Here is a 13,202-nt window from a genome sequence, read left to right on the forward strand (position 1 = left end):
TATAGGAAACAGATTCTTGTGACTTGGTAAGTTATAACACATGATGGAAATCTCAGCATGAATATAAGGTATGCTCGTTTTTACCAACTGTCTGGTGACATCTGAGATGGAACTCAATTCCCAAGTAGCTGACTAATGCTTTTTATGTGTCACAGGTGGCTCCCAGTGAAAAGTAGGGAACCTGTATATGTCCCACTTTGTCTCAAAATATCCTTCTCTTTTTCCTGTAAATACCATAAGACATTCTATCTTAATTTTTCTCACTAGACATCCAACTAAATTCCAATCATAACAAAGATTTCCCTGGCTCCAAAGTACATGTGGATAAGTAGGTCACTGGGAAGCCATGAAGAGAAAACAGAAAACACGTGGAGGCCCTTGAAAAGACATGTAGGTTCTTGGACTTCCTTTTTTAAATTTTCATTTTTTTTAATATATTTTTTAATTGTGAAAATACAATACAGAGGGGTTACAATTACATGAGCAAGGTAATGAGTACATTTCTTATCAAGCATTGTTGCCTCCTCCTTTGTTTCCCCTTACCATCCCTTTCCTTCCTCCTCCACTGCCCCCCTCCTTACCCACTGTGCCAAAGTTGTAAAGTTCCTTTTTCAACATAATGACTTGTACATCTCATTGTTGCAATGGGTCCACCTGTATCCCTATTTAAACAATATGTTTTTTCCCTTCCCCTCCACAAACTATACCAACATCAAATACAGTGAAAACGGGGGTTATACCGTGGGGAAGGGACATACAAAGCAATAAAAAAAATCTTACAAATATGTTAGAAGCAATAGCAAGAAAGAAAAACCATTTGAGTCCTTATCTTGGGGTTCATTTTGCCTAACATCAACTTATCTGACCTTTTCTGCTTGTCTCAGACATATACTAGTTATTGCAAATAAAGGAAACCATGGGACCTATGTTTCTTTGGGCCTGGCTTACTTCACTTAATATGATTTTTTCCAAGTCTTTCCATTTCCTAACAAATGGGTTCTTGGACTTTCTAACCAGCCTCCTTTTCCCTTCTCAAACTCAGCCTCATTTCAGTCTCTAAGCTCAATCTGCATACTAAGGAGATGAGCAGGAGCTCCACCCAGTCTTTTTTTTTTTTAATTTTTTTATTGTGAAAATACCATACAGAGGGGTTACAATTACATGGGCAAGGTAATGAGTACATTTCTTATCAGGCATTGTTGCCTCCTCCTTTGTTTCTCCTTTCTATCACTTCCCATTTCCCCTCCCTTCCCCCGCCTGGCTAAAGTTGTACAGTTCGTCTTTCAACATAACGACTTGTACATCTCATTGTTGCAATGGGTCCACCTGTATCCCTATTTAAACAGTTTGTTTTTGCCCTTCCCCTCCACAACTTATACCAACATCAAATACAATGAAAAAGGGGGTTATATACCGTGGGGAAGGGACATACAAAGCAACATAGAAATCATCTTATAAATATGTTAGAAACAATCGCAAGAAAGAAAAAAAAAAACATTTGAGTCCTTATCTTGGGGTTCATTTTGCTTAACATCAACTTATCTGACCATTTCTGCTTGTCTCAGACATATACTAGTTATTGCAAATAAGGGATACCATGGGACCTATGTTTCTTTGGGCCTGGTTTACTTCACTTCATATAATTTTTTCCAAGTCTTTCCATTTCCTAACAAATGGGACACTGTCATTCTTTCTGATGGAGGCACAGAATTCCATTGTGAATATATACCACATTTTCTTGATCCATTCATCTACTAAGGGGCATCGGGGTTGGTTCCATATCTTAGCTATGGTAAATAATGCTGCAATAAACATAGTTGTGCTGGTAGCTTTAGTATGGCCTTGTTTGTGATCATTTGGGTAAATGACCAAAAGTGGGATTGCTGGAGGATGGCCAACAGACACATGAAGAAATGCTCAACTTCTCTAGCCATAAAAGAAATGCAAATCCACCCAGTCTTAAGGAAAATTCTGTTGTAATGTCAGAATTCCAATCCTAGGAATTAACCTGGCTTTTGCATTGCTCTGTCTTACAAAAGGATTTCACAAGAGGCTGAATTACTGAATCTGAAGCCCAATTTCTCTGCGACCCCTTGTCTGCCCATTACTTCTACAGTTTTGCTGACTTCTTGGCCATATACCAAACACCCCTCAGAAGACAATTGTGGGTGCCATGTGTACCATCAGCTACCATCTGTGCACACTATCAGTCCACATTTTGGAATTACTCTCATTCCTATAGGTGCTTTTCCTCTGCCATCCTTGATGTACCTTCCTGGCTGCCACCTCAGCCTCTCTTATGACCAGTTCAGGGAAAATACCCGCCCAACACTCTTAAGGGCTCCCTAACCTACATGGTTATGTGAGTTGTGCCCCTGGTCTTGTTTCATGCTGAAGCCCAGCTTGTTGTATGTTGCACAGGAGGACTAGAGAGGTGAGGCCTAAGTTCTGTCAGACCCATTTTTGCTGTTCAGAAAATTGTTCAAGGGTAACCTGAACAGATAGTAGGTCTCACCTGCATATATTTGAGAGTATTAATTACTTTACATGCATATTTGGACACTGAACTCGATTCATTATTAGGATTAATTGTTCTTCTGGGGTTTCATCTAAATTCATAAACCTCTCAGATCCTAAGGCCAGCTCATTATTGCCTGTGAGGATTGTGGCATATTCAAGTCTGAGATATCTATGTGATGGGAGGGACAGATCATTGATGAATTAAACAGTGGTGAAGACAGGGACAGGGAAGACTCTCACTGCTGGTTAAGAACATCAAACTTGGGGGTACTCATGGAAAGTAAGTCATTTTGTAAACTGAGGTACAAATTAAAAAACCCAAGTCAGGTGCTGGTGCCTCAGACCGGTAATCCTAGCTGCTCAGGAGGCTGAGATCTGAGGATCGCAATTCAAAACCAGCCTGAGTAAGAAAAGTCCGTGAGTCTCTGAACTCCAATAAACTACCAGAAAACTGGAAGTGGCGCTGTGGCTCAACTGGTAAAGCACTAGCCTTGAGTGGAAGAGCTCAGAGACAGCGCCCAGTCTGAGAGTTCAAGCCCCAGGAACAACCAAATAAAATAAAATAAAAACCCAAACAACTTAATATCTCATTCATCATTGTCCAGAATTATAGAGTAAGCACTTCCCCTCTCCCTCCAAATTCTGCTGGTGATCCTGTGAGTCATTTTCCTTCCTAGGTATATTCTTGGTGTGCATATTACCTTGCTTTCATCTGACCAGCTATCAGGAAAGGGACATGGAACATAAAGGATGTAAGTTACTCTTATGTAGAAAAAAGCATCTGAGATTGGTAATTTACTTGCTTATTTTTTAATTAGTGTACATTACTTGTCCAAGAGGGTTTTGTGTTGTTTCTACAGACATGTACCACGTACTTTGAATTATTCGCTCCTTTAATTATGTCGTTAACTCCTCTTCTTCCCTCTTTTTCAGGCAGTATTTAGTGGGTTTCCTTATATTATCTTCATACATACATATATGCATATGTGTATATGTATAAGGTACTTTTGATCAATTCACTCTAGTACTTTTTTATTTCCTCCTCCTCCTCCTCTCACTGATGTGCTCCTCCCAGTCACCCATTTATACTCATCAAATGAGTAAATACATGATATTTGGATTTTTGAACATGGCTTATTTTCCTCAACATGACAATCTCCACTTCCATCTATTTTCCAACAAATGACATAATTCTATTCCCTGTTATGGCTAAGAATACTCTGTATGTGTACATAATACTTTATTATCCATACACACTTCATTTTTTTCAGTCCATTCATTATAAGTTGGGCACGTAGCTGATTCTGGACTTGATTACTGTAAATTTGGCTATTGCTTCTCTAAACATGATTGTGCGGGCATCTCTCTTTTGTGTGGAGTTGTGCTCCTTTGGATATATGCCCAAGAGTAGAATAGTAGAGTCATAAAAAAATAAATAATGTAACAAATAAATGGCCAAATGACTACCAGAAGTACACTATAGAAGTACAAATGATTAATAAATGCTTGAATAAACATTTAACATCCTTAGCCATAATGGAAATGCAAGTCCAAACTATGCTGAGATTCCATCTCACCCCAGTCAGAGTGGCAGTCAACAAGCAAACAAGCAACAAGTGCTGAACAAGGATGTAGAGGGAAAGCACCCCTCATGCACTGTTTGTGGGGATATAAACCAGTATAACCACTATGGAAATCAGCGTGGAGATTCATCAAAAAGCTAAAAATAGGTCTACCTATAATGCTAGGTAATTCATTTTTTACATTTAAAAAAAAATGAATTACCTCATGGCTTTGTAGGTTGGGGATCTCTAGATGGGATGGCTAAATCTAGTGAATGCTGTGTACTGTTCCATGCATGACAGAAAAATGGAGAGGAAGAAGGAATATGAGGAAGGATCACATGGCAAACCAGGAAGCAAGGGAAAGCTGAGGAGGCTAGACTTGCTTCACAATAACCTACTATTGCTGTAAAGAACTTGACCTCCAGATGGTATTCCATCTACTTATGAGGGCTCTAGCCTATGACCCAAAACACCTTCCACAAGATACATCTTCAACTCTGTTGCATAAAGGAATCTCCCATGAGATTTTTTTTATTGTAAAGGTGATGTACAGAGAGGTTACAGTTATGTAACTAAGGAAATGAGTACAATTCTTGTCAAACAGTGTTAAGCCCTCCCTCATCTTCTCCTGCTTTCTCTCCCTCCCACCCCCCCACCCCCGCAAGTTGTGAAGTTCATTTCCAATACTGTCTTGTGAGTATTGCTGTTGTATTGGTTCACACTCTGTCCTTTTTCTGTGTCCTTTGTTCTATGATTCTTTTTCCTGTCCCTAAATCAGATAAGCTTATATATAAGACAGAGGGTATCAAAAGAAAACAGTGACAACAAATAAACCAAAGGAAAAAAACCACAAAGAAATAACTGCAAACAGCACACTAAAAACCACCACCACCTCATAACCCTCTTGTTTCCGTATCTTGGAGTTCATTTCAATTAATATAATTTCATATGGTCGTATGTACACAGCTATTGAGCTATTGTAATTCTCTGCTAGAACTACCCTAGGCATATACTAATTATTACAAATGAGAGAAACCATGGAGCCTATGTTTCTTTGGGTCTGGCTTACTTCACTTAATGTGATTTTTTCCCCCCAGGTCTTTCCATTTCTTTATGAATGGGGTGATGAGACTTGGTAGGTATAAATCATAATCAAAGCAGAGCATCTTGCATCTTGGAAAAATGGCATATAATCTCCACACTTGCAAAAGGTACATGACATACTAAGAAAATATCAAAAAACGACGTGAAAACTGCCAACTGGAAGCCAAAGAAGAAAGGGTGGCTTTGTTATGAACTTTCCAAAGGTGTAGCCTACCAAATCACTACAAATGCAGCTGATTATGTACTTGGCTTCTTTCCTGGCCTCACTCTGGGCCAGCAGGGAAGAGGCACATCTCCGCTAGAAGAAGAGATGCTTCTCCTGTGGACCAGCCCATGTAATGTTGAATATAATCCCAAAGTATCCTTCAGAAAATGGTGATGTGGTAGGAGACCAGGCAGAATAAGAGGTTCAGGGCATAAGCTTACTTTAATTGTCTAACACTGGTAACAAATAGGCCTGCTGTATAAATAGTACTGAGATGCCCTTCTCTCTTGAAAGCTGCAGAAAGAAGGCTTGGGGAAAGACAGAAAACAGAAAAAAACTAAAGTCTAGGTTAAAAATAGTTCTTTAGAATTGCTTTCTAGGCTGTGTGAACTACAACAAAGTTCTACTTCTGCTACCAGCATTGCAATAAAAATGAAAAAAGAAGGGGAGAGAGACAGGAGAGTTCAAAAGCAGATCTAGCTGCCTTTGGTCATCTCCTTGGTACTGCAGGGTGCTAATTTCAAGGGAATCTCTGAGAAGCTCCCTGAATTCAGGATGCTGTTGAGATTAGTTGCTGCTGGCTTTCTAACTTAAAAGATTGGGAGATCTTTAAGTACAGATAACTGCATTTATTTGGCTGCATGAAAAGAAAGAAGACTGGAAGCTGTGTGCCAGTGGCTCACGTCTGTAATCCTAGCTACTCAGGAGGCTGAGATTTGAGGATCAAGGTTCAAAGCCAGCCGGGCAGGAAAGTTCGTGAGACTCTATCTCCAATAAACCACTAGAAAACTGGAAGGGGCGCTGTGGCTCAAGTGGTAGAGCGCTCTCGCCTTGAGCTGAAGAGCTGAGGGACAGTGCCCAGGCCCAGAGTTCAAGTCCTACAACCAACGGAAAAAAAAAAAAAAAGAAAGAAGACTGGAAATAATTTAGAAACCAGAACCAGCATCCCACATGACACAGTACATAGCATTTTCTCAATCCAGGACTAAGGGGACCAATCACATTGGCTGTGTAGATCTGCTGATCAGTATCAATGTCACTTTGCAAGGTGTGTTTATTTTTTTTCAGATTAAATATTTCCTCCCTAAGTCATAGGAAGAACACACATTTTTTTCTTCTGAGTCTCATTCTGCTTCCCCTCATTACCAGAACTTCCAGTCATATGTACTGAGCTACCAGATCCAAGATCCTTGGCTGTACAGAGGTGGTTCTTTATTTTAACACACAAGTAAGCATGGTATCTCACACCTGTAAATTTCATCAAGCTGATCATACACACATACACATACATATACACACATGCACAGACACATATACAATATATAGACACTAGATATATTTTTGTGAGAGAATATGTGATCTTTGTCCTTCTGAGGCTGACTTACTTTGCTTACCATGTTTCCACATCCACTCATTTCCCTGCAAATGACATAGTTTCATTCTTCTCTGGGACCCCTTTGGACAATTAACACACAGAATAACAAACAATAACATTAGAAAGTTGAAGTATGTCCAGATTAGGATATATGTAGGAGTGAGGGGGCAGGGGAAGTAAACAGAGAAGAGGAAGGAGGGTGAATAGTCATAATGATCTATGTACTATGTGAAAATGGAACAAAGATACTCCATGTCACTGATGCCGTGAGAGGTGATTTTTGAATAATTGTTCCCAACTTTCATTTAAAATAGTCTTCTTAGAAGGACTTCAATAAATTCACCTCTCATCCTTTAGTATGGAGCTGTGTGTACAGACATGAATAATAAAAGTATTTCTGATACAATCCAATGCAATTTTATATTTTAATGGCTTCTGTGTGTTTGGTCTTTCTGGGGCATAAAGGTTTCCCTACCACACAATATCTCTACTTCCCATGCTAGCCAGTGTTTTCCTCCATCAATATCTTCTACAGTCAAAAATGTTCAGGTTCACCCCTTCCACATCTACCATTCCCTACCTACCCCGTACCCAGTGCAATGGAACTTCCAGCTTCCTAGGTTCTTAAAACTCTCTACAACCTTGTACATTCTGTTATTTCCAATCTGCAAGGGGTTACCTTACTATTAACACAAGGAATGAGAGTATAAGGGCTAAACTAAGGCCACATCAGTAAACAAGAAACTATAAGCTAAAACTAAGAATAAATCCTGATTCTTCATCCAGAAGCTTTCCGGTATACTAACAAGAATGGAAAAGGAAAATACAAGTCATATGCCTTTGGCATACTAGGTATTACTTAACAATTCATTTTGGTACAGTATGTTCTCAAATAAAATAAAATAAAATTAAAAAAAAACAATTCATTTTGTTCTAATATTTTATGTCCTATATAAAAGTAAAATCAAGACTCAGTTTCCTATGGAGACTCATGGAAATTTCTCTTCTAGACAAAAACCCAGAGCTAAATTGGCACTCTATAGTGTCAGGAACCCAAAATACCCCACACATTCTCTTTGCTGTAAAAGTGGGAGACAGATATTGTCTGCAAGCTCCAAAATATATTTACAGGCCAAAAGCAGCAGAGATAAAGTAGAAGCCAAATGGGAGGAACTGAATGGGGGGAACTGAAGGAAAGAAGCATAGAGTGACACACCTCAGAAGTCCCTAGCAAAAATACATTTTTGTTCAGAGCTAGGGATTATGATCTGAAGCGCAAGGCAAGTCTCTACCAGTGAGTACTGATATTGGTGTAAGTAAGGGGAGATTTCCTATAGCTTGCCAGGGAAGCACACTAGACCAAAGAGATGAGCCAATTTTAAAGAGAGTTGGTTTCTTAAGCCTTAGACCTAAGGCTGTAAAAACAAGGTAATGTATGCCCACTGCCCATTACTCATACCTGTAATCTAGTTAGGAGGCTGAGATCTGAGGATTGTGGTTTGAAGGCAGACAGGTCAGGAAAGTCTATGAAAAATTTATTTCCAATTAACCACCAAAAGTAAGAGTGAAGCAATGGTAGAGAGCTACCCTTGAGTGAAAAAGCTAAGAGAAAGCACACTCAGTTCCTGAGTTCAAGCCACAGTAGTTGAACAAAACAACAACAATAACAAAAAGGATAATGGCCTCCCTTCCAGGCCAGCTTCCAACCATTCTTACCAACCTACACAAACAGAAGGTCCAGGATATACATTACATTCTAACACAAGTGACCCAAAGGCAATCATATGAATACTATTCATATATCAACTAGAAAAGTGAAAAAGAAAATGAGGCCAGTAGTAGAAAACTTACTAGCACAGAAAAATGTTGCCATTGAAATTCCTAGCTACTATGCAATGATTTGTTAAAACTAAGTGAAGCAATATTTCTACGAAGGATGATACAATGGCATTTTGGAAAGACAAAAGAGGAAATTTTCAATGTGCATGGGGTTAACAGAGTTAGTTTCTACTAGTCCTTGAGTAACTTTGTTAGTAGATAATAAACTTGAATCAGTCATCTAGATAACTGTGGAACTTGAGACAAAAAGCAGTGCACTGAGGGTCTTTATCTATGGTAAGACTTAAAAAGCAAAGAAAGGAGGCAAAAAGGAAAAAAAAAAAAAAAAAGGACGACAGGATAAAATGAGGAGATCCTACCCTGACGGTGTGACCTACCTGTTTATGTCAAGAGGGCAGATAGTCAGCCCAGACTTGGTGATTGCAGACATTTAAGCTAACAAGTCAGATCACACTACTCCCTTCTCCTGTTCCCATATAACCCTAATTATATTAGGGTTGCAGACTTGGCTCACTCTTGTCCTGCCTGACCCACAAACACATCTCTGCCCCACTGAAGTCTCTTGTATATGCCATAGTCCCCAAAGATTGACACCTGCCTTCTGGGTGTTCCTTCCTTATTCCTTCACTATGCAGCAGACATTTTCAATGCCCCAACAAGCCCGGCTGGGTTCTAAGTGAAATCAGCCTGTGATGACATCCATTGTATTTTCCCCTCATTGTACTTCAAATGCACGTGATTATTTCAATATCTGATCTGCCCATAAGACTGTACATACTCCAAGTTGGTAGATCTTATCTAATTAGAGCACAGTTAAGTCCTAGGAAATGCTGTAGGTTGGGTCACAAGGGAATTGTTTACAAAATATTCTCCAAGAAACTAATAAAGCAGCTCCCTTCCTCACGTCCCCATATTCTTCTTTCTGGGCCTAGTCTCCTGTCTCTTTCTTTCATATCCAGGATGTGATATGGTAAGAAACTACTTCTAAAAACAATACCAAAATATGAACCATCTTTAGAATAGTCTGAGTAATATAATTCACTAAGACAGGAAAAAATGCACTTTAGAATGTTTCAAAGATGACTGATATAAGAGCTTTCTCATAAGTTATATGTTCACTTGGAATTCAGAAGACATTTTGTTTCAGATGCCTTGGGTTATAGCAAAAATCTATTGTATGTTTCTATAGGCTATTTGTCACACAGATAGTAAAGGATGAAAACAGAAAGCTTTTCACTTACTTTGGATGTTCAAATGTGTCTATGAGATCAACCTTTTCCACCAGGTCTCCTCCGATTGTTCGGACTAAATCATAGAAATCGTTCTCTGCGTAATTCTCAGAGGGCAACCAGAATGAAATGTCATTTGTCACAGCAGGGTATTTGCTAAGAGGCTAAGAAAACAAGAGAAGAAAAAAAATATGTGGACTTGTTGGATGGATGAGAATATGTTTTTCATATAAGGCTTCAATTGGCTAATTAGGAAATGCTGATAAAACATTTAATATTTGAATTTCAAGAACAAAAGGTACATAAAGATAAATCAATATTCAGAATCAGCAAACTCCATTATGAATACTATACTTACCACTTTGTGTATAACAATAGCATATATTAAACTTAGTTTGCCATTAAAGTTCAGTTTAGTATAAAGCAATTTAAATAGATCATATTTCACTTTCTCCCATTCACTAGAGTACTAGAGGAGAAAGTTCAGACTTAATTAATAGGCAATTCATTAGCTTCTTGTGATACTTAAAGGAAGCCATCTTAATTGAGAAATTGGTAAAAACTTGTCAAACTGCTATTTCAATTAGTAAAGTCATTGTTTATTAGTGATTTTAATAATTAAAATAAGGGAATGGGTTGATAAATGATCATTTAGTTTTTTTTGAAGTTATGCCTTAAGAATATTGTAAGCACAAATGTACTCAATTCCCTTATTTATTAAGAGGTTTAAATTATTAAGAGGTGAAATTAAGAGGTTTAGAACATATGGCATTTATATACATGCCTATGTATCACATATATATTTTGGTCAGTAAGTTAATACCAAAATGAGACATATTCATTATAAAACTAAGAAATTCTAAGGGACTATGTTCATTATGAAACTAAGAAATTCTAAGGGACTCTTAGCTAGATAAATTTTTAGAAGGAAAAATTTATGCAGTGATACATGATAAATCTGATATCACTAGAAATTCTCGATGAGCCATTGATTTTTTAAAGTATAAAACTTTTAAATTGCAAAAGCTCTGAAAAACTAAATATTCATACACAAACACTTGCTGAAACTAAAGCACCAATTTTCAAACAAATGCATCAATTTAGAACGCAGTTTTCTTTTCTTTTTTTAGTACAGGAGTTTGAACTCAAGGTTTGATGCTTGCCAGATAAGTTCTTCATTACCTGAACCAAACCTCCAGCTCCTTTTGCTTTTAGTTATTTATTTTTTAAAGATGTGGTCTCAATTTTGCCAGGGGCCCAACTCTGCCCATAATCATAGACCTATGCCTTCTATAATTGGAATTAAAGACTTGCCCTACCCACTGTGGCTCAAGTGGCAGAGCACTTAGCCTTGAGCTGAAGAGCTGAAGGACAGCGCCCAGGCCCAGAGTTCAGGCCCCACGACTGGACCCCCCCCCCCCAAAAAAAAAAATCTCTTAAAGAAGTGTCACATAATCTAGAATTTGGACATCTCTGTTGAAGACTAGTTCCAGCTCTGCCACTCAGTGTTGGACATTAATCAATTTACATAACTTTTTGAGCCTAAAGTATGAAGATAATAATCTTTTGCAAAGGGCTGTCACAGATTATATGGATGGTAATTATATAGGGTATTTCAAAAAATAAAAAATATTCTACCATCTAAAAAAAAAAAAAAAAAAGACTTGCCCTACCATGACTGATTTGTTCTTTGGGATAAGATCTTGCTAACTCCTATCTTTTCCCATCCCCCAGGTTGGTCTTGAACCTCAATCCTCCTACCTACACCTCCAAACTACCATGTGTAGTCTTAGACATATATTTTAAGCAAGTATGACAAAACTGTTGTCTAGGAATTTTTGACAAAATCCTTTATCCCTGATACATATCTCATGCTTTTCTTCTAGAAAAATCAGTACACTGTGATCAGTGGGTTAATGAATAACAAGAGATAATACTGTAATCTCTGTAAATATAGCTTTTCCATTTGATGATATCCCTTCGTTCCTTAGGAACATAGGGATTTAGGGAAATTAATAAAACACTAAGATTGTCAAGACCTAGCATGAAATATCCTCTTCCATGAATTACCTTACATGAATCCTAGCTGAGGCACCGAACTCCTGAGCTCTGATGGGAGGCAAAGCCACATAGGAATGAAGGTGTCTCAATGAAGCATCTGGCAGTAACTCAGGGACAACAGGATGTGGTCAGCCAGAAAACATCCTCTCAGATAGTACTGCGTTTAATAAACACAGTTCCCCAAAACCATGCAGTTTAAAAGAAAACCTTCGGCAACTCATTGGCTTACAGTCAATTTCAAGCTAACAAATTTAACAAATCTATAGTAATTGCTTAAGTAAAGGAAGCATTCACTCCACTGATTGGAAAGTAAGATGTGTCACATACCCTAGTGGCCCTTGCTCTTGAGTAGAAGAAATCTAACTTTGTTGGGAAAATAAGAAAGTAATTACAGATGCATGGTTACTGATTCAAACTGTCAGGAACTTAATTACTAAGAGGGTTGGGGATGTAGCTCTGAGGTAGAGCACTTGCCTAGCAGGCATAAGACCCTGGATTCAGTTCCCAGAACCTCACAAAAGATTAAAATAATGTTAAAAACCATTCAGCAGAATTGGGTGCTGGTGGCTCACACTTGTAATCCTAGGTACTCAGAAGGCTGAGATATGGAAAATTGTGGTTTGAAGCCAGGAAGAATGTGGAAACCAAATATCCCCTCAAGGATACTCCCTCAATGACCTAACTTCCCAGTACAGACCCGACCTCCTAGAGGTTCCATCATATTTCAGCAGCACCATCAGCTGGGAATCAAGCCCGTACTACATGGCCTTTGAGGAGTACTAACTCCAAAACATAGCATTTCCTTTTCACTTTTGCCAGTGAATATTCTTCCCTAATAGTTTTCCAGGAGGATGTAAACTTCTTGGTCCTTCCTCCTCTCCCTCTCCTCCTCCTCCCCTCCCTCCTTTCATTCCTTCTCCCTCCACTCCCTTCCTCCCCACCCTTTCTCTCCACCCTCTCCTCCCTCCGTTCTTTCCCTTCCTTCCTTCCTTCCTTCCTTCCTTCCTTCCTTCCCTCCCTCCCTTCCTAGTTTTCTGCTTATACATGGTTTGAACTCAGGGCCTGAGCATTGTCCCTTAACTCTTTTTATTCAAGGCTAGCACTCTACCACTTGAGCCACAGTTCCATTTCTGGCTTTTTGGTGGTGAATTGGAGATAAGACTTTCTTTACTGGGCTGGCTTGGAACTGTAATCCTCGAATTTCAACTTCCTTAGTAAGTAGGTTTACAGGTGTGAGCCACTGGAGCCTGACTTGAACTCTTGGTATTTCTTTCTTTCTTTTTTTTTAATTGGGAGGGGAAAAA

At 38.7% G+C, this 13,202-nt stretch overlaps 1 protein-coding gene across 5 annotated transcripts in view; it reads right to left on the bottom strand.

Annotated features, from left to right (window-relative positions):
• The window catches only part of Fars2 (phenylalanyl-tRNA synthetase 2, mitochondrial), a 440,323-nt gene that overhangs the window by 128,675 nt on the left and 298,446 nt on the right, over positions 1-13,202 (bottom strand). For 4 of the 5 annotated variants that reach the window (XR_011372252.1, XM_070024637.1, XM_070024636.1 and 1 more), the window contains exon 6: positions 9,850-10,001. The exons of the other annotated variant lie outside the window; for it this stretch is intronic. Coding sequence is in view for 3 of the 4 variants with exons in the window: in XM_070024637.1 (XP_069880738.1) it covers positions 9,850-10,001 (152 nt within the window). In the remaining variant the exon portion in view is untranslated. The remainder of the gene's footprint in view (positions 1-9,849; positions 10,002-13,202) is intronic. 5 annotated transcript variants of the gene reach the window in all.

This window comes from Dipodomys merriami, unplaced genomic scaffold, assembly GCF_024711535.1.
Source record: "Dipodomys merriami isolate MVZ:Mamm:240054 unplaced genomic scaffold, mDipMer1.0.p SCAF_16, whole genome shotgun sequence".
Taxonomy (NCBI): domain Eukaryota; kingdom Metazoa; phylum Chordata; class Mammalia; order Rodentia; family Heteromyidae; genus Dipodomys; species Dipodomys merriami.